Below are 25,270 nucleotides of genomic sequence, written 5' to 3' on the forward strand. Positions count from 1 at the left end.
ATGGCCATTAAAACAGAAGGCAAAAAATGATTGAAGTTAGCTTTATTCCAAAATATGTATAATTTACAGGACTGAATAAGTGCTTCATTTGTGAACAAAACATTTCAATACTTGTGAATAACTTACTAGTAGCTTTGTGTAACACTTCAGTTTCCAACAGAGGGAAATATGAAACAGTATTTTGGCACAAGGTTTTCTCTGCATGCAATAATGTAATTACAAGTTTCACAGTTACTAGGACAACATTCCTTCTTTGGGATTGTCACTTGTAAAATAGGTCTAAGAAATGAATGCTTGATTTTGTCTGCTCACAGCAAGTTTACTGGCTTAAATAGCAAGAATTAAACATGATCATCTTTTGAAAACTAGATTTGTCCAGTAAATAAAAAAATCCCACCAGTAATGAAAAGAAAAATATTTAACGGACATTTCTCAGCCTTGCTGAGATTAACTCACACATGCTTTGGGAAAGACTCACCCATGAGATTTATTACTCATTCACTCCAAATAATTACAAATTTAAATGAGATTGTAATCAAGTGTTGAAGTCTTTAAGCTGGAAAGATATGGCCATCTTTCAAATCTAGCTTTATCACAGATGCATTTGCAAATGTCTGTAGGTAGAAGTACTGTCAATCTAGCTCTGCATGCAGGTGCTTGAAGCATGTAAAGCACTGGATGTTGTGAAATGTAGAGCTGACATCACCACAAGTCATCTATTATATTCCATTGCTAGTTGTTGAAGGTACTGTAAAGCCAGCACATGAAAAAGGATCACAAGTAAAGGGACTTCAGTTATTTAACTCAGCAGTTCCTTGAGGAGGTTCCACTATTTCAGGCTGTCCGCTTACATTTTCAGTGAAGAGACACACACACAAACACAAACATTCCCTCACCCTGACTGCGGGGCTGAGAGCTGAGTTCTGTTCATTGCATAGCAATGGCACTTGAAACAAGAGAATTCAGTCATGTTCTAAGCAGCAAGTCCTTCTCACACACATTTAAATTCACATCAACTCTTAAAAAACAACAACAAAAGAAACAGAAGATGCATGATTGCACCATGCACTGGTTTGCTACCATTAAATAACCGTATCCTCACAGTGTTCCTGTTATCAGTGGCAGCCTGTTTACAGGAGGCCCATCCCACCAGGACACAAGCATAGCAGCACCTTAAACCAAACAGGAATGAAAAAGCTTGCAAAGCCCAGAACGTTACCAACATTTTGGTGTGAATGTATTTGGAACAGTAAATGGTACATTAAGATCACGTTTAAAAAATCAGCACATGTCAGAAATATATTAAAGCAAAGAAAGCTGTACAACCTTAATGATAAAGGCAAGTACATTTGGTTCACCTCTGAGTTGCCATTTCAGGAACATGTTCTTTTGCAAGTTGAGCACCCTATGTTGATTCAGTAGGAGTTCTATTGACTTACCCTACATTTAAAAGGCTATTAAACCCCCCCCAGCCCCCTAAGACCCCAATCCTGCCAACTCTTATGTTTCTACCTAACCTCACCAAAAAAATCAATTCACACATTAGCAGCATAAGGATTTAAAACAGTGGAAGGCAGCCATTGTTCCTTGTTCTGTTGCCCCTACACAACTGAGGTCCATATGACTAACAGGGAAATTCAGTCTCTTACTTCCAAGAGAAAAAAAAATGACTGTGTATGTGCCTTGGAATAAAAATTTGTAATGAGTTAGTTACATACATTAAGTTACAGACACTTACCGAGTTGTTCAAAACTAGACGAGGTTTCACAAGGTTTCTTTTGCAGCTGTTTCATTTACAGTTGCAAGTTTATATACATTTTAAAAAATGCTTTCATATCCTTTGGAAGTGAAAATTTTCTAGACACAAGCAGCTTTGCATAACTAAGAATATGTAGTGTTAGCAAACTCTGACTTAAAACTACCAATTTCTCTAGGCTGACACAAAGAGTTGGGGGAGGACTCCCTCCCTACCAACAGCAAAATGTATTTACAGGTGTATTAGCAGAAATAGACACAAATAAAGCTGTAAGAAGAAACATCTACTGTCATACAAACTTTTAGCATTCTGACAAATATTAGAAGGCAACAAGACAGACCTTTCATTTTTTAGCTTATTTGTGCTTACGTTCTCATAGAATGCAAGTCCCAAATCTGCCGTTTCCTTTGTTTTACTCTTTATATATTAAAGAAAAGCACAAATGAAACTACAAAAGTACTAATTCAATTTTATAATAGTGTTACACAGGCACCCAAATCAAGATCCAGCAATCACAGCTTAACGGAATTAAGTGGGAAACACAAAGGGTAAGTACATGTAACATTAGTGTCACTTCCAGATAAAAAATTGTGCTAAGAGGCTACAGAGAATCTGATGTTACTTTACAGCAGCTCTAATGGCAACAGAGGATACAAAAAAAGAGTAAGATGGTAAGTCACTGCTGACCAATACTTACAATACAGTGCCTTGAAAATCAAATCAGAGACAAACTGCAGAAGAAGGGAGATAAGTATCATTTTAGTTCTACCCAGAAATAGTTCTGTCTGAAGTTTATTTTATAATAAAGACAGAAACAGAAAATCAACCTTTTTCAAGAACTTGTTCAAATGTGAAGATTCGCAATATTCAGCAACAATGTTTCAGATCAGGTTTCATGAAGTTTAGTGTGGGATTCACCAAACTATGAAGTCTGTTTGTAGTCTCCATATTTTCACAAAAATACTTAATAAATCCAAACTGAGTGACATATGCCAGAAATACAGGATCCACACCTGTTTCTCACTGCCATGAATAATTTATGGAGAACCAAATTTGTGAAGAAAGAAGTTAATTTTGGTCAGAATGACCCACTTCCCTAAGACAGTGCAGACATTTAATGGTTTCTTAATAGTGCACTTTCAATAAATGACTTCATGCTGTAGTACTGTGTTTACCTAATTAAAACTCAAAATATTTTAAACCAATGGAATGAGTGAAAGGATTGTGATTTGCATGTTCTAATAAAACACACAAAGCTCAGAAATACTTTTAATTACTAAGTACAATAACTGGGTAATGATTACATTATAAGATTTCGTCCACACAAACTTTTGGGTCTTTTCCTGACAGTCCATGATGCTAAGAGCTTTGGCTTACACAATAACATGGTAATTATCACTCTAATTTGTAAATTAGTTTCAAAGTACTTTAAACCTCGCTGGTTTCTCAGATAGCTACAATGCAAAGCCTTCAGTAATTCTGCTCCTCAGCACCCAAGATTCCTTCTCTTGCAGAGTAAAGACTGACTTTCTAAATTCAGAGGTAATGAACAGCTTCTACAGCTGTGGAAAACACCCCTTTTCCAAACCAGGCTTACAGTAACTGCCTCTCTATCATGTGTCAGTACAGACAACTTGCACATGAGAAACACAAAAAACCAGCGTATGAAGAAGTGTTATCTGGTATCCCAGCCAGGAAACACACTTTAAAATGTGAAGTTGCAACATTACTAGAAGGATATTGTAATAGAATAAATTAACCTAATTTTGTTCTTTATGTTATCTCCCTATTTCAAAGTAGGCAGGTAAATAGAAGTCAGTCATATATTCAGAAAAAAACAAAATGACAAGTGAGGCCTTCCTTTTTTAAATTTATCCCACCCATCAGATGAGAACTCTACAGACATTGTGATACCTGGGGGTTATTCCCCACACCAGAATTACTGTTCTCCTGGGGAAGTGCAAGATTCCGTTCTGCAGTTTCTTCAGCCAGACTGGAAGTGCCTGAAATCACACCTAGAAATGTTGAAAAATCAAACAGGCAACAAAGCTGGGGTTTCAAAAGGAAAATGTGAGTTTCAGGGTTAATCTAAAGAGATTCTTTCCAGTAAAGGTGAAGACACTCACCATGGCAATTTAAAGAGCATTAGGAAAAGACAAAGAAAAAAATAGGAAAAAAGAAAGGTGTCACCCATGTTCAACAAAAACAACCTGGCTGCAATGGATGAGTAACTTAACTCCCATATCCTTGAGTTGAGAATATGCAGCACAAAGCATAGGGAGTCCTCAAAACCTAAGGCTTGGACATACATTTGCTGCTGGGCTGCACAGTAAATATGCAGCCAATACCTCTCCTCTAACAATGGAGGAGTAAAGTCTGTTACAGGCCCAGGAATTTGACACAGAGTTTTCTCTTTTCCTTTAAGGTTACAAAACTAAAACCTGTCCAGGACAAAACCAAAGGCCTATATTTCACAGATATTATAGTAAGAGATAAAAATTACTTAAGGCCAAATTCCAACACACATTCACAACTGGCTTAATGTATTTTCATTAAAATGAAAAATACCGCAAAGAGTGGCATGCGGGGCAACACAAACATTAAAAAAAAAAGGTGCCAAGAGGTCATATGCTTCTTCTCTGAAAAATTAGTTTGTGTGAGTTTGACTATAATCACGGAAACTCTAAAAGCTGCAGGAACAGAGGGCTGCAGATCAACATGCAAAAGCAAGATAGAACTGTTCTGGAAAGGCTTCTGTGAGCTGATCTCCCAGCTCTCTTGTATGGATTCCAATTGTTTTTGGAAGCAGCAAGTCCAAAAACAGGAGTCAAGGTGAGTGTTTTAAGGAATTTAATTACCCATTTTTAAAGATTTCTGTTAAGGTAGTAGAGGTATAAACCACTGTAACATTTCTCAACTCATATCCCAATAAAGCTAGGAGAATTTCATCAAAACCTAATGATTCCAGTCTCTGAGGCACACACATTATAACATTTGCATCTTACAGACAGAAATAATTTAAGCAAATCCCTTCTGAAGACTCTAAAAATGTTAGTCCCATTTATTACACTAGCTAAAAGGATGACATACTAATTTCCCCTATAATTACGAATTCCAAGTTCTTTTCCTACCCTTCAAAGAGCATCAGTGCCACTCAGGGAAAAAAAAATACTGCTTTCTACACATGTTTTTAATAATAAATATTTTCAACAATTCAAGAATCTCTATGTGTCTAATGTGTTGGACAGGTATTTGGAAAATGTCAGCTTATGCAAGAGAAAGAGCTGTGAAGGCATAAAGTAAAAGAAGACAATACGGCTGATTATGTTCATGCCGGATTTAAAATACAAGCTACTAAAAAAAGTAAACAGAAGTAGCTTACACTAATAGAATCCTCCCCTGTAAGTTCAGGGAAACATCTCAATTGAACAGGTCAGGGTTTTGGTCCAGCACAATGGAACCCTGCATGTAAGCCAGGAATAGAGAGAGAGAGATATTGAACAACTTTAAAAGTTCTCCCACTTAGATGAAACCAGTAACAGCTTTGTAAAGAAGTTTGAGGGAAAAACATAGGCACCACATAATTTTTTAAGGTTCAAATGTACATTAACACGTTACAGCCCCCCCTTTCCCCTCTATTTATACACACATAGTTTACGTAAAGTTATATATTCAATAGAGTACCTTCAGCATGAAAAGTCTCTTAGGTCAACTGCTCATGACAAGTACATTCAATAATGCAAAGTGGATCACTTGGTAAAGCCATCTGTCCCACCCCAATAAGTTAAATTCAAACCACAGGTCACAGTTATATTATGTAGCACTCAGTGGCTGGGCTTGTCAGAGCTCTGGAACAAGGAGCACAGCTCTTCACAGGTCTGTGTTTCTACTGAACTGAACTGGGACTCCATTGTATTCCAGGCTAAGTCAGCCAGAAGGAAGTCATCCATTGCTGTCTGTGTTTCATTGCTGGTAAGGAATAAACTCCCCAGATTCTCAAAGCAGCTATCCATAGTCTGTGTCTCAGCACTACTGAGCTGGACTTTGCTTTCAATATTCTGAACAGGTATATTTTTAGTAGCCATATATACTTCTGTCTGGGTTTCTGTATCAGATGAGTCAGTGCTCATAGAGAAACTGGACTGTTTCAGAATACTTCCTAAAGGTAGATGGGTAGTACTGTCCAAAAAGAAATTCAAGTCTGTCTGTGTCTGTGTATCAAACATCTCCAAGCCTAAGAAGTTAGAATTGCCTCGGCAGTTATATGATTGAGTGGCACTATCTGAAAATAAGAAATCAGTCTGAGTTTCAATGTCCAGGGACTCCAAAACTGGCTCAGAGTTCAGGTTACCAAGCTCACTCTCTTCAGTCTGAGTTTGGATGTTGGATGCTGAAAAGAACTCTTCAATGTCAAAGTCTATCCCTGTGCTCTGTGATGGACCAGATGGAAGATGTGTGTCAGCACCAGAACTTGTCTCAGACAAAAGGCCACGATTATCCAGTGTCTGGCCAGACATGTTTCCTGAAAAGATGTTTTCCAGATCACTTAGCAGGTCCATTGTCTGGGTTTGATTATCTGTTGTATTTTGAGGTGGAAGTATATTAGTCTGTGTGTTGAAGCTGATAAGGGATTCAGACTTTACCGTATCCTGATTGAGGCTCTTGCAACTACTTCTTTGCAGCAAGGTTTGATCTATATTTGCAGGCATTAAATTGTTTTCTGGAAGTTCAATGTGAGTAGAAACGTTATATGATGAAGGAACATTATCAAAGATGTCACTGGACATTACAGCCTGGTCCATCTGTACTCTTCCATCAATACAGTCCTGTGTCCTACTGGTTTGAGTCTCTCTGGAAATGCCACACGTTGGAAAACAGCCCTGACTGAAAGCATCAGTCTGAGCAGCTATGGATGAAGTCAGTTTGGAAGCAGGCAGCAGTGTCTGTGTCTGTACACTGATGGGTAATGAAACCTGGGAACTGAAGGATAGATCTGTCTGAGAGCAAGAGGACACAGAAGAATTGGGAGTCCAGGCTGCAGCTGGTACAAAGTTCTGTGAGATATAAGATAAGTCAGTCTGTATATTTATTGAAGAAATTTTGTTCTTGTGACAAACATTCCCCAGCTCTTGCCCTGTGTTATTTGATATAACCTTGTCCAATTCAACTTGCACACCAGTACTTACTGGTTCACGATCACCGGAAGTTGTTACTTTTGAAACAGGCATACTATCTTTAAATACAAGTGTTTCTGCCTCCAGGGCTGGAATCAGAATTCCTATAGATTGAGGCAATAAATGAACAGTACTTACAACTGAACCTTGATTATCAACAGCCACTACAGCAGGTTTGACAGAAGAGTCTGTTGCAGATACATACACAGGCAAATGAGCAACCTGCATCACTGGAAGTTTAACCAAAGCCACCTTGGGCTTGGGTAAAAGCATCTTTGGTGCACATTTTGGCTGCATTTGGTTCGTGAAGTTAGAACTGCAGGAGCCTTCAAGAGAGGCCACTACTTTCACTTCAGAGGACTCCAATTCCTGAGTGCCAGGAGCAGTATTGTGTGTATTGATGAATGCTTCATTTGCTTTCTCTGCCAACTGCTGGTTATGTACGGAGGATTCCATTTTCCTTTTCTTACTAGGAGGATCCCTGTGAACATGAGATCAATAATTTATACTTCTTTCAAACACAGAACATCTGCCTTCCATTCTTTTAAGTCATTGCATTGAAATACCAACTGAAGTCATGGATGAGGTTGGATATGAGAAGACAATCTAGATTAAACATAAAAAGACTTCATGAAGTTCAGTTTTGTTAAATGTCATTCCTCACTCTCATTTTAAAAAAGAATAAAGATTACCTCTTATGGAGACCTATTTCCAAATGGAGGTGCAAGTTTAGATGGTTTCTTCCCCTTTGTACATTAAGCACTCTGATTTGAAGACTTTTTATGTGTTATTTTAACACTCAGACTGAGCATTGAATGGACAGAGCTCTTGAAATCAGTGTACAGGTAATGGTCCCTCATGGAAATGGAAGATAAAATTAGCAATTCTTCACAAAAAACTTAAATTTTGCAGCAGCTGGACCTCAAAGACAGACAGGCTAGCCCCAGAAAGTAGACTGCCCTTTAAAATATGTGTACATGTTAAAACTATAAATCTAAACATGCAGAGATAGGCATTAAAAAATAAATCCACCAACAATTGCAACGATAACTAGACTGTACAAGAAAATAACCTGAACTGCATTCCACATCTCAGTTACCAGCTACCAAATAATCTCTACTGTCAGAGAACTGTAAAAGCAGATGCAACAAGAACCACCAACATTTATGCCAAGCACTGCAGTGTCATCAGTACTTTTTGTTTTCTGCATAGGGAAACCAGATCTTACTGATTAGATGATCACTACCGCCTTCAACAAAACAGAAACTCCTAAAAGCAACAAAGAAACTGCATACTGTTTTGCAGCTAAAACATGATCCTGTTTCCTATTTAATCAACAGAAAGGAGACAAAAAGGCAGCACATGAGACACAGAGAACTTGGTGATGAATGCGTTATTACTTCACTGCTTCACTTTTACCTGTGTTCTGCAGGAATTTCATGGCCAGTTCTGTAAATGTGAGACAGTAATGCTGTTCTGCTGGCATAAGGGCACCCACAAGTACACTGGAAAGTCTTGCCACAGACCTCTATATGCCGTTTCAAATACCATTCTGTGCCATAGGAGTTACTACATTTATCACATTTGTGCTTCTTTTCAGCATGCATTTTCATAAAGTGCTAGAATACACAAGGGAAAGCAAACATTAGCTTTCAGTGAAGATTAAAAAAAGAAAATCATGGTTATCGGAGAAAATATTTGCAATTTTTTAGTTGCTAAGTAGTGTTGAAGCGTAGCATTAATTTTTTTTTTTTAAAGTGTTACTACAAATAAGTTTAAAGAAGTCAATAGAGAATCTGAAATTTGCAAATCTGCTGATGTTACCTGCATTTTGAGAACACAGATAAACATTTACCTATCCTAATGCCATTGAAGGTTTCCTGAGGACATAAATGAATTTATAGATCAACCTTGCCAAAAGAGCACAGTAAGTCTATGCTGCAACATGTGCACACTCCTGAAGATCTATAACCGAGCAAATAATCTCAAGTCATACAGGTCAACACCAGAGCAAACACCACAATTTTTTCTTTTCATTTATGGCACCAAGTGCCAGCCACTCAGCTCCCTACAGGGTCCCCAGCTCAGCACAGGTAACCAACTGCAGCACAGTGCTCTTTTTGCTCACTAATGCAGGAACAAGTTTTACATGTTTTCTTAAACTGGTTAACTAGTAAACAAATGTATTTTGATATTAAAGCAGAGAAAAGCTCTTAATCCTTGACCACTTGAAAAAGCAATTAAAAGCATCAGCCACAGTTTAAACCTTCATCAGTTGCTACTGTGATTTTTTCCCCTCTTCTTTAATCTTTCTCCATCTATTTAATTTGTGGAGAGGGGCTCTGATCTAGTTTAGAAGAACATACTGGCATCTGTCTGATCAAAATGTTCAAGTCCTCTAATATCAACATGCAAACATGCAAACTCATGAATCATATGTGCAGTTGGAGCTGCTGCATACAGTTCTCTAATTTCTGGATATATGCTGAGAGGTTTTGCTGATACCTGTATGCAAAAGTGCATACCCTCTGGAGTAGAGACAAGACTAAATTAGTGTGAAAATACTTCAGGAAACAGGAATACCTGTTTTACAAGAGAAAATTGGGAAAATGGTCTGTTTGGTCCTCTAGGGCAGCCTTCAATAGGACAGCAGTAGAATTTCTGTGAAGTTTTCAAACCCTTCCTTATTGGTGCATTAAGTTTTCCATCCTGAAAAAGAACCAGTTGAGAAGTTGACAATTCTATAGGTTTGCATATTCAAGACAATATTCACAATACACGTCAACTATGGCTCAATGAGTTTACACATCTCAATGAGTTCGAGGCTCTTTCCTACATGACTTGAAAGTTCAAACGGAGCTTTTCCCCTATGTGGATGCCACTTTGCAAATATCCCATCAAAATTACCAGGTGCAATTACAACAAGCTCTATGGAGTAGTGGTACTGTACTATTTATTTTTACCAAGACACTCCCTGCCCCATGTTTTGTGTTATTTGAGGTAAAAACAATTTCCATACAGACACTATCCTAGACTGCTGAATCAATGTAGTTTTACTTGTTAGTGACACAGTATGTGAAGCTCCATTAAGATTAGTCACAGAAACACAACACTTCCTTGATGCTGGAATTCTGTTAGCACTATTTAGAGTTTACTTGTAATAAAATGAAAAATGCCAAGTATGCCCTGCCACTTAATTCAGATCATAAACCAAATCTCACTTAAGTCTGTGAAACAACTGGTATGCTAATTCTGACCCTCCAAACACTAAGTGACCAATCTATCCAGCCAGGTTTTCCATATGAGCTGTCTCACTGACCCTCACATGTACACAGAAGAAAGAAACACTACTTGCTCAAAGAGGACCTCAAAAGTACATGTAAGAAGGACATACTAATGGGATTGTCCAGATTGTTCAACCACACAGAATCCCTTCCTACTGAGGACACAGGCATGGAAACCAGACAAGACATATACCTCTAGACATACCCTATCTGAAAGGGTCTCAGTGGAAGCATCAGGCATCTGTGTCTATGCAAAAAGTTAAAAGTGAACTATTTAAAATCTAATGCTCAGAGTAGCTGTGAGTCTCCTTTCATCCTGAGACTGAATAGGAGGCCAAAGAATCCCTAGAGCTAGTTACTGTAGCCCATGACAGCAAAAGGTCAGTGAGCACAGCTAGTAGTGGAAGGTTGATTTCACACCAGTCACTCCCTAACTACCTCTTTGGGCAGACGTCCAGCTGGTTGTGTTTACACAGGTTACCCCAAACACAGAGAATCCACAAAGCACAACAGTCCTCCCACGTGAAGCAAACAAAGAATGTATCTCAGCTGCCAGGGCCCAAAGGGCTTCACTGCTCACAGCTCCATAACAAGAAAACCTGGACTAATTCTCTAAAATGGATGTTTTCATGCAACAGTTTAACCTTCTAAACACCTTTATGTACAGCAGTTTCTCCTGTGGACAGCCCATTCATAAACAGGCCTGGTCTATCTGCTGCATCATCACTGTGACTATTGTTCTACCTCCTAGAGCCACTACCCCAAACAGGAACATGACACAAAGAAATCAAGTTGTTCCAGTTCCAATTCCACTTTTTAATCCTGACTTTTCACAGGACACTTCCATCAGATGTCAGTCTCAAAGTCCTCAGGAGAAAAGAAGATCTGTCCTTAAGTCAAAGCTATGTTTGGCCTCTCCCACCAATAGACAGATTGGCAGATGAAACCAATATGCTGAGTAACTGGCAACTGGAGTCACCAATTCCTAAATAAAAAGTTATTAAGTGTGTTATATTTAATATCACAACCCAACAACTGCAGGGCAATAGGGGAAACATGTTCAGGCACTTAACAGGTAAACCACAGTCAGGTTATTTAAAACTACTGAAATACTAAGGTATAGAATAGTATCAAGCGTTTAAAAGATTTATAAACACCTGTACGATGCTTTTTTTAACAGCTGGAACATAGCCTTTGGTGGCAGAAACCACAACAAATTAGCTGTGACAAGTTGAGAGATACTCTACACATATAAGATACCGTATATGGACAGTAATCTTGTTTTGACCCATCCCAAGTCCTCATGGCTTTAAATGGTTAATCTTGCATCTTCTCAAAGCCCACCTGGCCAGTCCTATTTCAGACATTCTCACAGCTCTCTTCCTTACCTATCTGATTTTATGTCCCATGTTTCTACAACATCCACCCACCATAATTATGGGTAAATATTGATCCAATGAACTTCCCCCAAAGCAGACACTTGCAATGTACGGAATCTGGATATGGCTTGTGACAACAACTCGGAAAATGGGAAATTAACAGTCCTTGCTACAGACTTAGTCACGGTGAATTTAGTGACATCTTGCTTTCCTGCCCCAGAAAGGCATTTTAAATGATGTTGCAGTAGACTATAGTCAACTATTTAACACATGGGGGTTTTTGCAGCAGAAGCTCAGCCATTTCTTCACTAAATAGGACATGAAGAGAGTGCATTTATTCTTATTATAACAACTATTGTGGTAGTGCAGTATTTGAGTAACCTATCCTAAGGGTATGCTATCCTTTCCAGTTCACACTGACTACAGCCTCCCTATTATCACAGGAATCTGCAGAAAACTCTCCTTTACATGAACTCTTCTAGCTTCATTTTAAACTACACAGAAGTAGTTTCCCTTCTTTACATAAAATAATACAGCCAAAAGACCAAAGAATTAAATTAAGCCCAATATATTAAGTGTCAGTTTATATGTACTGCTCTCATTTTTTTATTGGCTTATCCTCTGTCAAGGAGACAAAATACAAAAATTAGTGTATCAATATTTCATATCTTCTTCATCAGGCCAAAGAAGGCAAATTCTTCTAATTTCCCTTTGTCAGAAACACCTGCCATTCATCACCCTTAGCAGTTATTTTCTACACATCTGAGTTCATTTTAACTTATTTGAATCAGATTCTCACCCTACACTGACATAGAATATCCCTCCGCCATATTTTAGGATCGCCCTTCTCCCAGCAGTATTACCCTAAATGCTCATTCAGGTATGACCAAATTGTTTCTCAAGTGTTTCCCACATCAGCTTATTTCTGTTACAAAACAGCGCTGATCAAACTGTTTGTTATCACTTCACAAGATTAAAACCTCGTACTCCTGCACTTGACTCTGTTTCTACAGGGTAATCTTGTTTCTTGTATAAATGTCCTTCCTCTGCCACAGCAATCCCTTAAGGGTTTTGGTATCAAAACATCCTATCGGTGTTACTTTCATTAATGAAAATTAACCAAGTCATCCTCCCTTCTCTTCAGGAGTACTACGTTCTCTCCTTCCCCAATAGCTTCTTACCACCTCATCTGCCAAGCTGCCTCTTCACTAGTTTCATATTTCACTAAAAAATGCAATCTACTAAATTCTTTTTATCTGGGGAATCAGGTATCTCTTAAAAGGGAACAGCAATACCAAAATATTGAGCCTCCCTTAAGCCTCAACAACGTTTTAGTCTCAATTGCAATGCCCTTGAAACACGTCAAGAAGTTTCTGAAAATCGGCATCCATCTGTAGTTTAGTATTCATTCCCAGCTATCACAAGATTCAGTAACTAGGTGTATGGAGTATGCTCTAATTCTACAAGGCATTCATGGTTAACAGCAAGCTGGGTGAGAAAGCAGCATTTCCTCACCCATCATACCCTGAGTTATGTAACCCACCAGCTGCAGTGCACGCTCAGAGCATCAGCTCACAGCCAAAATGACTTCGCTGACCTGAAAGAACACTTTGAACTTCTGCTGTACCTCCCCCCACATGAACACATGAGATCTAACACTTTACTGTGGGTTATGTTGTTAGTTCATATAGGAAATGAAATTAAAACATCCCAGAGACAGGGGACAGCAAGTACACTCGACACTATTTCCTTTTGTTCCTCACCAACAAGCACGTGTGATCCACACTTGACTCTGTAGCCATTTCACAAAACAGGGATGTTTATTGTTCCCCCACTGAGGCTGCACTTTCAGAATGCAGCTATGAATGCTGCACTTGAAGTTTTCCAGGAATACAATTTGTCCTTGCACACTTGGCATTACAGTTTTGGGAAAAGCAAGGATATCTTTCGGAAAGGCCCACTCTCAATGTGTGCCTGCTGAACTGTGATTCTCTTCCCCCCCAGCACATACTTAGCTCAGGAGTATTATGGAAATGAGGGCTTGTTTCCAAAATGGCATCCATCTGTTTTGGTTTTTTTTTAGCTCAGACATTTTTAAAAAAACAAACAAAACCCCAGCATAACAGCCCTCGGTGTTGGGATGGAGATGGTTTGCCAGCTGATAAGGTTAGGAAATGCTGCATGTTTGCACAGCACCTCACAAGTGGGGCTTTAAAGTCTTACTGCAGAAAGATAGTTGATAAGCAAGTAAAACAACAGAAGCTGAGTCCCAAAGAACTCTTAACTGCCTGCGGTATGTTTACAAAAACGTACAAAACTGGTTATCTTCTGTAAGTAATTTTAGAGGAATCCTCAACACAACTGGTCAGCCTGTGTACACACACACTTGTGTAGTTATACATGGACCTGCAGAGGCCTTTCACAAGGGGAAACTTAAACAAGAGACAACGAGAAACTTCGTTATTCTCATCTGGAATCACAGAACGGTTTGGGTTAGAAGGGACCGTAAAGATCATCGAGTTCCACCCTCCTACCACGGGCAGGGACACCTTCTCCTATCCCAGGCTGCTCCAAGCCCCGTCCAACCTGGCCTTGGACACTTCCAGGGATGGGGCAGCCACAGCTTCTCTGGGCAGCGGGTACCAGGGCCTCCCCACCCTCACATTGAAGAACTTCTTCCTAATATCTAATCTAAACCTACTCCCTTTTAATTTGAACCCATTCCCCCTTGTCCTGCCACTCCAGGCTCTTGTCCCCATCCTTTCTGTGAGTTCCCTTCAGCTACTAGAAGGCCTCAATTAGGTCACCCCAAAACATTCTCCTTTCCAGGCTGAACAATCCCAATTCTCTCAGAATCTCTCGGAAGAATCCTAGTTCTTCTCAGGGTGGGGAATCACACCCCTCCTCAATCTCACTACGAACCAAAACCCCAGCACAGCCAACACCGCAGCCGCCCCCCGGACCCGGACCCGAGCCGGCCGCAGGCCCCGGGGCGGAACACGGCGCTGCGTCACGACAGAGCCGCGTAACCACGGTGAGGGGCCGAGCGGGAGGGGGCGGCGGGGCCGGCCCGGCCTCACGGCGGTACCTGGAGCGGGTGCGCCTTGCTGAGGTGCATGTTGAGGGGCCGGGCTGTTGGGCAGCACCTTCCCGCAGCCGGGCACGGTGCACAGGATGTTGGTCCGCACTTGGGACAGCTCTGTCACCGAGGGCCGCACCAGCTCCCCGGCGGGCGGCACGTCCCTCACGGGCGCAGGGGGCCGCCCCAAGCCCCCGCCACGCCGCCCGGCCGCCGCCGCCATGTTGCTGTCAGCTGCTCGGCCCCCGCTCCGCTTCCGGGGGCGGCCGCCAATCGGCGGCAGCGGCGCTGAATATTCATGAGGCACGTGGCGCGGCCCCGCCCCCGCCCGCCAGCGCCCCGCGGCGGCGGCTGCGAGCGGTAGGGCCGAGCGCGGGCCCGTGCGCGCTCCCGCGGCACGAACCCGCACACTGCGCACCGGGAGCACCGGGACACGCGGGGCAACCGCGAGTGCCAGCCTGGGCACGGGACCCGGCCCCACGCACACCGCGCTCGGGCGGCTCCGCCGCACGGCCGAGAGGCTGCGTTTATTGTGTTGCACCGGGCAGTGGAGAGGCAGGCACTGATTTCTCTGCTGATCAGCGACAGGACACGAGGGAATAGCTGGAGCTCTGGCGGGAAGGTGAGGTTGGATATTAGCGAAAGGTTCTTCATCCAGAGCGTAGTTGGACATTAGAACAGATTTTCCTGGGAAGTGGTCACAGCAGCAGGCTGACAGAGCTCCAGGAGCAATTTGGAAAATGCTCTCAGGCAGAGGGTGGGATTGTTGGGGTGCCCTGTGCAGAGCCAGGAGCTGGACTTGACAAGCCTTATGGATCCCTTCCAACTCAGATTTATGGATGTTGGAATCACCAACACAACGCAGAGGCTTTTCCCCTATAGCAGGTCAAGTTAAGGGAAAAGATGAACACCATTTATTGGGTAGGAGTTATGCCATAGGTGAAGCCCCAGGATGTGTGTTCCTCCTGCAGCCTCTGTGCCCTCAGCTGCCTGCGTTCTGCTGCTTGGGGTTAGCACAGAATAGTTTGGGTTGAAAGGGACCTTTAAAAGTCATCTAGTCCAACCCCAAACTGCCAACTTGCTGGAAGAGACCAACTGCAGTGGGGATGACAAGTCTGGTCCCCACATTCCCCCCTTTGCCTTACCTTCTCCTCATCTCCCTTGATGGGGACACCTGCTCAGCAAGAAGGAACCCAAGAGTTGAAGATATTTCCTGAAAAATTAATAAATACACAGCTGGAAATACTGCATAGTTCCTTGAATATCCCTGCTTACAGGAAGTTAAGAGATGAAACAACTCTGAAAATAAGAAATACCAAAAAGGGGATGTTGAAAACGGGATGGAGACTGCCTTTCCCAGAAACAAGAGGCAGTAGTCCAGGTACTCACAGTGTTCTAGAGCATTTGGGAACTTTACATTTATGGTAAATCACTGCCAGCTCAGGCATTTAGGTTATTTGGGAGAGAGCATTATGAAGAACAAGTTGCACAGAGTGAAATGCACGTTGGAATCGTAATGGATTTGAATCGTGGAAGTATGAGCCAGACATGCTAAGAGCCAGCTCTTAATGTCTATCACACCAAACCTGGAATTCTTCCAGAATCCTGACATTATGTTAAGTATTTTGTCAAATCAACATTTAAATCTCACAGGTGGAATTCCTAAAATCCATACTGCTAGCAGATAGTCCTAAACCTCTTTTCATGTGTGAGTTATAGAGGTGCTGAAACCTGAACCAAACCAAAAATCAGTACATGACAAGTAATGTTTTAAAGTCAGGCCAAACAAACGTTTATAAGGCTTAATTTGCACATTTATTTACAGTCTGAAAACAAAAACATGCCCATACAACCTCTGGACATATGGCTGCTTCTGCACACTGAGATATTGAAAGTATATTGGAATTCTATATACACCAACTACACACAAAACAGTCCCGATAACAGAATTAAAAAGAAACACTTGTACATTTTAACTGAATCTTCTGATCAAATTCATCCCAAAAACCAAAGCAGCAAGTATCTATACAATTACCAACATTTACTAGCTCTAGAGAACTCCAGTGCAAAGCTGTTTGCATTTCTTACTTGTTGCCATCTTGATTCTATAACCTCTGTCCCCAAGCAAAAAACTAGTGGCAATGGGCAAGGATTTCTGAAGGATAAATTAATTGATTAATTGAGATACTCTAAAACATGTACCTTCCTAAAAAGAAAAAATTGCCTCTTTCCCTGTATTCTTCCAAGATAAAAGTTTCACAAGACATTAACAGCAATAGGCAGATTTTCAAGTATTTGTTACTGGCTGTTGCCCTTGGTGAGAAAGACTTTGGAAGCTGAATTAATACCTCCTAAAGCTGGATGGAAGCTTATTATTGACATCCCTATTCCAAAAGTCCATTCACCCCCACGCCCTGTAATAGTCTTTGAATACAGACCATCTACTTAGATAAAAACATGCCTGAGCTGCAGCCAGGGAGCCCCACCCATTTGAATGGGACTATTCACCTGTTCCAAACAGGGCAGGTTCTGTCCAAAATAGAAAGGCCACCTGCAATATCGTAGCCATCTACAGCTATGATAGCAAACTGAGTAGCTACAGTTATTATTGCGTCTTTATGAAGCTTCAACTACACAAATACTATTAAAAATACAGTTAAGACCAGTCATCACGTTTAAATTTAAAATAACCACCATCTCTGTTTAAACTTTCCAATTAGCTTTTTTTATTAGTTAAGGTTAACTTCTGTTAAAGACAGCTGCGGAAAAATAATTCAAGGACGAGCCATAATTTGGAAAAAACTTTAAGGTATTAACAAAGAGTAAGTTATTTTTTAAAAGCTTATGATAGTTTTAGATTAACACCAGCAATAAATGAGTTGCATATTTCTCTATGAATTGCATATTTCTCTATGAATCAGTTTTAAATTAAGGGCTTACAAAACTTTCTGGAAATAAACCTTTTTTCTCTCTAATTTTAAAATAATTCCTAGCTTTATGTGGTATGCATGTAAGGAGTGGTGAAACTGGTGCATCAGCCACACCTGGAGAGAGAGAGAGAGAGAGAGAGAGAGACAGATAATTACAGCTGTACTCCACCATTATTTACCTTTCATAACTGTTATAAAACTGAAATGCAAAACTAAACCACTAAAACTAAAACCACAGCTTGAGTATCCATGTACAAACCAGTAATTCTAAGAATAAATGTTACATATTTAGACATAAGTTTTTAAAGTGGTAACATTTTTATTCTACTACGTTTCTTTTTCTAAACAAACTATAAAGTTGCTCCCTTATGCAAGATACAAGCAGAATGTAGGATGACAAAAACACTTAAAACTCTGGAATTTCCCTCCATTTTATAGAGTTAGAACACTCACCCGCTGGTGCCAAAGATTTCAGCGATTCTAAGAGATGTGGACTAGAAAACTTGACCAAACATCTGAATGGTTCTTTTTTATCCAAAACACCCATTTTAGGATCACTTTTCAACATTGTCTCAAGCTGTTAACACAAAATTTAACCAGTGAGTATAAGCAATGAATATATTTTTTTATATGTTATTACACATTACATTTAAACATTTAAATAAGACCATTCCCAATTGGTAACGATTCCAGCCGGAGAAATGTTGTAGTAAAATCTGAGGGTGCCACCATGTGGCAAAGAGTTTTCTGCTGAAAGCAAGAGGCAGCTTGTTCAATAATGTAAAACATTAAGTATCTCTTAGAATTTTCAATTTATCTGTTCATGCAATAAAACCTGTGCATCATCGAGAAGTCAGTTATGGTGTTATACATAGCATAAGCTTTGCATGTACTTAAAATAACCCTAATTTCTCATGCTCCAACACACTGCTGGTCTAAGTCTACCTTTATAACAAAAACAGGTCAAAATGCTGAGTTCACAAGGCTGAAAGACTGAAACACAATTGAAAACTCTGACCAAATTTCAATCTGTTTCTTACAGAGACTTTTAACTCATTTATTTTAAAACGTCCTCCTTAAAGTTTAAAAAACCCATAGGATTTCTTAAATTTGAAATTTAATCTGACTACCACTACATTAAAATTACAAAACCCTTAATCAAATTGGTTGCTTTTCCTACCCTGTATTGTGCAAATTCGAGTTTTGGTTGAGGACCACCACCAAAAACTTCCCAGTTCAGTCTGTGGATTCTTTCTTTCTCACTTCTGTTTTCTTGAACTATCCTTATATCTGCTGCAGGGGAAAAGAGTAGGGAAAAGAAAACAGTAGGGAAAGACAGTGTTGTCAGCTGCTGCAATACTGTTCTTCTGATCAGATTATTCCAATGAAAATTTGAAAGTAATAGTTTTAATGAATTCAGTGCACTCTTTTTTTTTTTGATAAGGCAGTTGTGTCTATTATTTATATCTTCAGTTCTTACCAAGAGAAAAACACAAGCTAATATGAGATACTGGACATTGAGTGGTTTTGTTTTCCATGTCCCATGCCAGTCATGGGAAATACTGACCTCTCTCAGGGCCAGCCAGTATTAAGGCACCAGGGATGGATAACATAATGGGAATGGAGCATATATACATTTCCTTTTATCAGTCTCATTTCACAAGCCAGCAGGAATGACATATAAACAGCCTTTCCATTCCAAATATACGTACCACTTTCTGATTCTACATTCCCTCCTTGCAGAGGTTTTGCATAGTAAGTTTGGAAGTTCTAAATAGAGAGAGAGAGAGAGAAAAAAGATTTTAGTTCAGTTCTACTTTTAGAACCTCTAGCTGAAAAGAACTTTAATATACTTCCTTTTATTTCTAATTCTGCAAGAATGATCTTCCAAATTTTGACCATTACTAGAAGGCTGAAAGCCAACCTACTTTTGAAAAAAAAAGCCTGTCTTAGGATATTTGTGAACATTTCCCTATTTACCAGTTTTACGTGGATGAGCAAGCTAAGTACCCATTCCAACAGCCTTCAACTCATGGCTCTAGGAAGCCTAATGAAAGGATGCTAAAAATACTTAGGACTGAATTGTTCATATAATTTTTAGTCTGAGTTTAGCCATCAGGAATAACAATAATAAAGAGTATGTGGGACACCAAATAATTACATCCCCATTGCAATGTTACCTTCATGAAAGGCTGTCGACCTCAGTAGTTCAATATTATTTTAACTTGATGCTCTCTTGGAAAAGGTGATTTTTCCCCCTTGCTAGGGGGTGAGAACTAGGCCTGAAACAAAAAGCAAGACTTATCTTAGGCTTTACTTGTGAAGTGGCTCACCTGGCTATATCTCTTAAACACAATATCTTTAAGGGAGTTTAAAGAATGACTTCGAAGCTCCATTTCACGGATGTCATGGTAATTGGAAGCAACAATCAGGGCCTTTAAATAAAAATTGAAATTGTTTTAACATCAGTCTTAATCATCACTGTGTTTGTAGTATGTAAAAAACATAGCATCTCTAGACATTGTGATGTCTTTGTTTCAAGGTAAGCAACTGCCCTTTAACTAGCAAAATTTAAATATCTGAAAAAATGTTGCAGAGATTGTTATTAAGCTCAGGTTAATATTTAAAAGCCTTCCCAGTATTAACAAGCTAAATCCCATTGTCTTATCAGCTGAAAAATAAACAAACAGAATCATAAAATATTTGAATTACTACTACAGAAATTTGAGGAAATTTCTAAATAGAGGAAAAAAGACTACCAGAGCTGATCACAAGTTAACAGAAATGAATGGCATTCCCTGACAAGCTCATATGCTTAGTTCTTGAAGTTAACAGTGTTGATATAATATTCTTCAACTTCTGTGAGACAATTTAATGGAATACTGCCCAAGACTTGGTTAAGAAATTAAATTCAGGAGCAGTAAAAATTCCAATAAACTGAATTTATTCACAGTGCACCAATCCAAAGGTATGGGTTTTGCCCCATTTTTATCATGAGCTAAGGAGAAAAAAAAAAAAGGATGCAGTTTAGCAAATTATGTTAAGTGAGGAGTCTTTACCCATCCTCTTAAAAGCTAACCCAATTATAGCTCTACATGACTGTGGTGAAGTCAGGGTCTAAGTTTTATTCTGTACCTGACACAGCAGAGGCAAGTTGCTCTTCAGCACTGAGGCAGAAATGAAGACAAAAGGAGTCTGTGAATGGTACACAACATAACTGGGTTTGTACTGGTTTGGTTTTTTATATGGTGTTCCCCAGGCAACTCTAATCCAGATTGCATTATCCTCGTATTCCTTAAAGGTGATGGTGACCTGATAGAAAAAGAAAAGCTTTGTTTTACCAACCCATTTAGGTATCCATAAAGATTTTCTCATCTCTTAACATCCGTGTTCACAAGACCCAAACATAATTTATAGTACCACTACTTGAATAAGAAAAAAACCCACTAGCGTCGTAAGAATTGTATTTAAATAAAATTTCCACAGAAAAACAATAACCTCACAAACTGGGATAAAAAGAAGAATCACCTTTCAAACTCTAATATTGCTTTTCTTCCTGTCAGTATACATTTTCTTCTGAAGGTAGAAAACAGCTTATTACAAAAGCACTGATTTCTCTTTTGGGAAAACAACACAAAGATGTCTGTTTAGAAGGAGGGCTAGTAGCAATAATTCCAATATGTCCATTTTTTGAGAAACTAAACTTTTTATCAACTTGTGATTTTAGACCTGAATATAATATTTATCAGTGCTCAAGAATATACAACCAAAAGTCTGAACATTCCCTTTCCTATTCTTGTTGATTTGCTCCTTGTTTACTTTTTGCCTTGATTTAAGAAGGCTGACTTTGAAAAAAAACCAAACAGAAACCCCAAAAATATTGCAAAACTTTTCATTATAAGAGTGATGTGAACTGCAGCTGATTGGCTGAGTGTGATTTGTATTTGTTGCCCTCTCCTGTTGTCAGTGGGAACCCACTGGGTGTCAAGGAGTGACACAAGTAATCAGCCAGAGGCATTTTCTATTACCTTGCCCAAATGAAGCTGGTGAGCTAAAGCAACTAAAGGCTCCTGCAGATTGGGCTAAGATTTGATAAAAAACCATGAACATGCTGCCATGAAGCCAGTCACATTTTAAGACAAACTTACATTTTATTTCCTTCCAGCATAATTGTGAAGTTGCTAAAACAGACATGCAATACATTTTTCCTATGTCACGTGCAGTTCCTATCATTCCCGAATGAAAAATTCCATTTAAGTTTAGACTCAAACTGTAAGGGACAGTTATGAAAACAACATACTGACACCAGAGCTGTGAAGCAAATTTGGAATGGATTTATTCTTACATTTTTCAAGGCTGACTGAAGTCTTCCTTTAAACTTTTTTTTGAAATCTGTTATGTCAAAATATTCCAATTCTTCTCCTGTTACATGAGACAAAAAAACGAGGCAGAAATAAAATTTGTGTCTACAAGAAGCAGGTTTAGAGATGTTTTTAGTTTTGCTGAAACAAAATTAAGCAGAAAAAGTTGAAGCTGCATAACCTTATACAAAGAGCTGCACTTTAATTCTGACCCTTGTTATTGCTATACAGGGAAGAGGTTAATATTTAATTAGTAGTTACTAATATCTAGTATTTGCTTGAGAAGTTAATAGAAAGTATTCTAAAAACATTAGAGATCATCTCAAGTGAAAAATTCATATTAGGCTGCAGTAAAATGTTAATGTCTGTATAGAAAAAATCTAGATGAGACTACATTTGAGTTTAAAATGTAGGATATGAGGCAGCACAACACTAAGTTGCTGAGAATTATGGGATTAGAGCAAGGGAAGACATTTTACCTGATTTTTTCATCTGGTAAACACTCCACATTCTTTTGTTTTGGTAGATGTGGTTGTCTAAGAAAAATACGAATTGCTCAATAACACAGTGTATTATCAAACAGTAATTAAAGGAACAAAGAATTTTACAACACTTTTACTTACAGGTTACCTTAAAAAATATTATTTTTGATAATGCAATATAATGTATTGACATTCTTAAACTACCACTCATAGCAATCATAACAGCAAAATAGTTTTTTTATTAAAAGAGATGTAAAGTTATTTAGTAATTTAGTGAGCAGCTAATAAAGGGCATCCCTGGGGTTCAATGTTTAAGGAATTGTTTTACCTAAACTGCCCAAAACTCAAATGTAAGACATGTAGACTGTTAGAAGAAACCTTGAGATTTCACTGTTGTCTAATCAAGTTGTGAATTAATATTGGAGTTAAGAGTTATATACTTCTGTTGATCTCGAGCTTTTTGTAAAAGAGGTCACATCCAAAAAGATGAATCTAAAACGTGATGTGCTTACCCCACATGCATCTGCACCACACTAGGGTAATTGCTGTGTAATTACAGGCATTATCAACCTACTCAGAAAAAATAAATGTCATTTAAATTCACTTTTTACTTACAAATTATGTCTAGAACAGCTGCTTGTTTTATGTCTGCAGAATTTTCCTGGAAAGAACAAGAACGCATTGTGAACTACAGGTCCAGAATGCTCAATCACACTGTTTAGCAAGTGAAAAATCTCAGTATTGGTAGTTTAAAGGATATTGCATTGAAGCCCATAGCATGTACACTCTCTTTAAAGGCACCACACCTTATCCCAGGTTTTGAGAAATCAATAATGAAAACTATTTCAGCAAGGTTTAAGTGTTCCTCTGCAGAGGCAGCAAGAGGAACATAATCCTTATATGTTCTTATGATGTACAACCAATTAGAAAGAAAGTTAATGGGTATTTGTGACATAATGCAACACTGACTAGTATCTCACTGTCAAGAGTTTTATCATAATTGGCTATTGTTTTTTTTATGCTTTACAGCATGAAAAGATTTTTAAGAAACTGAATGACAATTTGTTACAGATACAAGTATTTCAGAAAAAAATGTTATTTTAAAATACGACATTTGCTATCTTATGAGAATAACTTAATAGTTTATCTCCTGAAGTTTTATCTACACTACAGGTAATTAATCTTTGAGTAAGAAATTTAAAGGGAATGATACAAAAAGCTGTAGAATTCAAGATATATCAGTAATAACTGTATCTATCAAGGTTATGATATTATATATAAAGACTCCTAGTACACCAAAATCAGATCAGATAATTTTTTTGCTTACAGCATGCTGAATGGAAGTAATTCTGGCCAAGGAAACTTAAAAAAAAAATATTTAAAGTCTAACAGATACAAACTACTGTTATTACCCATACTAAATAGATTTAAATCAGGACTATGTAATGAGTAGACAACTCAATCAATGCCTTTATTTTACAATTTAGAAACACACCCATTTTTAAAGGTTTAACGCATTGAGCTTTTAATCTACCATATGTAACTTAGAGCTCAAAACATGTATTTCCATGTTTTCCATGTATTTCCATATTTAGTATGGGTCTGTTCTACATGTCTATAGATCAAACAAAATCAGTGGTGTTACATTTACAGCTTTACATTTTCCAGACCACTAAGTGCCATTTGAGGCTGGGTTGTGGCCAAAGATTAATGTTTGGGTTTTTTTTTTTTTTTGGTGATGCTTCTACATGCATCCTATACATCACCAACAGTTTCTGAAGGAGAGGATTTACCTCACAGAGTTGAACAACGTCATGAGAAATGCTGTCCTTTATCTGATGGAAATTTAGAGTCTGCAGTTGTGCCTCAGAGAGAAAGCCCCATTTCTCTAGCACCGTCTTGATTTCATCCCTTGGGATTTTTAGCACAGTTCTTCGGATGTACTCAGCCACAGTTTCATCCATGATGGAACCACCTGGAAAGCTGAAAGGTTAGAGAAGATAAGACCAAGCTGCAGGCAAGCTCAGGGGACTTGCTCCCTTCAAAGATGTACAGAGCTGCACCTCGGCACAACTGGCTGACATTGATGTCAGTCCTAAGTGCAGCACTACCACAGATTTAGACAGCGGCAAGTTAAAATACGTGCAATAACTTACATAGACACTGAATATCCTAAGTTGGAAAGGATCCACAAGGATCACTGAGTCCAACTCCCAGCCCTGCGCAGGACACCTCAGTAATTCCACCAGGTGCCCGAAAGTGTTGTCCAAACACTTCTTGAACTCTGTCAGGCTTGGTGCTGTGACCACTGCTCTAGAGATCCTGTTCCAGTGCCCAAGCCCCCCTTTGGATGAAGAACCTTTTCCTGGTACCCAGCCTAAACCTCCCCTGACACAGCTTCATGCCATTCCCTGGGATCCTGTCACTGGTCGTCAGAAGTCACTGTCTGCCCCTCCACTTCCCCTCACGAGAAAGCTGTACACTGCGATGAGTTCCCCCCTCAGTCTCCTCTTCTTCAAGCTGAACAGACCAAGTCACGTCACGCCCTTAGAAATTTCCCTTACTGACCGAGGCCTGGTGCAGACGGATGGGGCGCTGGGTCCCGCCCAGGGCTGTTGCTGTCTGTCCGGTCCGTGAGTGCCCGGGGCCTTTAGACAGCGGGCACAAGCGCGCAGAACTCCGTGACCGACGGGACTGGACTGGACTGGACTGGACTGGACTGGACCCGGCTCGGCTCGGCTCGGCTCGGCTCGGCTCGGCTCGGCTCGGCTCGGCTCGGCTCGGCTCGGCTCGGCTCCCGCCGCTCCCGCCGCCCGCCTTTCGAA

The 25,270-nt window shown here is 39.5% G+C and overlaps 2 protein-coding genes across 3 annotated transcripts; both read right to left on the minus strand.

The window, feature by feature from the left end:
* Nucleotides 1-27: 27 nt before the first annotated feature.
* ATMIN (ATM interactor) lies at nt 28-14,913 on the minus strand. The gene is made up of 4 exons (XM_039558552.1): nt 14,682-14,913; nt 9,514-9,639; nt 8,350-8,549; nt 28-7,411 (listed from the first exon to the last, which is right to left on the minus strand). Exons 1-4 carry the CDS (start codon nt 14,709-14,711, stop codon nt 5,581-5,583), a joined length of 2,187 nt encoding a protein of 728 aa, XP_039414486.1. The 5' UTR covers nt 14,712-14,913; the 3' UTR covers nt 28-5,580.
* Nucleotides 14,914-15,792: 879 nt separating this feature from the next.
* On the minus strand, nt 15,793-25,257 carry CENPN (centromere protein N). Of its 2 annotated transcripts, none has more exons than XM_019288274.3 (11): nt 25,014-25,257; nt 24,239-24,428; nt 23,061-23,106; nt 22,443-22,499; nt 21,948-22,024; nt 20,738-20,914; nt 19,936-20,037; nt 19,315-19,372; nt 18,783-18,895; nt 18,056-18,179; nt 15,793-15,885 (listed from the first exon to the last, which is right to left on the minus strand). In XM_019288274.3, exons 2-11 carry the CDS (start codon nt 24,407-24,409, stop codon nt 15,851-15,853), a joined length of 960 nt encoding a protein of 319 aa, XP_019143819.2. In that variant the 5' UTR covers nt 24,410-24,428; nt 25,014-25,257; the 3' UTR covers nt 15,793-15,850. The 2 variants fall into 2 exon arrangements, with proteins under 2 accessions (XP_019143819.2, XP_010401794.2); XM_010403492.4 differs by lacking the exon at nt 15,793-15,885 and adding an exon at nt 17,375-17,716 and having other exon boundaries at nt 25,014-25,255.
* Between the last annotated feature and the right edge of the window lie 13 nt (nt 25,258-25,270).

This window comes from Corvus cornix, chromosome 11 (genome assembly GCF_000738735.6).
Source record: "Corvus cornix cornix isolate S_Up_H32 chromosome 11, ASM73873v5, whole genome shotgun sequence".
In the NCBI taxonomy this organism is placed as follows: Eukaryota; Metazoa; Chordata; class Aves; order Passeriformes; family Corvidae; genus Corvus; species Corvus cornix.

Excerpts from the sequence above, each read along its gene's own strand:
- ATMIN (XM_039558552.1), bottom strand. The coding sequence starts at position 14,711 with ATGCACCTCAGCAAGGCGCACCCGCTCCAG. Across the intron at positions 9,640-14,681 it reads GCAAGGCGCACCCGCTCCAG|GATGGAAAACTTAATGCACC; the intron begins GTACCGCCGTGA and ends GTTCTTTTTCAG. Across the intron at positions 7,412-8,349 it reads GAAATTCCTGCAGAACACAG|GGATCCTCCTAGTAAGAAAA; the intron begins GTAAAAGTGAAG and ends TCATGTTCACAG.
- CENPN (XM_010403492.4), bottom strand. The coding sequence starts at position 24,409 with ATGGATGAAACTGTGGCTGAGTACATCCGAAGAACTGTGCTAAAAATC. Across the intron at positions 23,107-24,238 it reads ACGTTGTTCAACTCTGTGAG|GAAAATTCTGCAGACATAAA; the intron begins GTAAATCCTCTC and ends TGTTCTTTCCAG. Across the intron at positions 22,025-22,442 it reads TTACCAGATGAAAAAATCAG|GAGAAGAATTGGAATATTTT; the intron begins GTAAAATGTCTT and ends CTCATGTAACAG.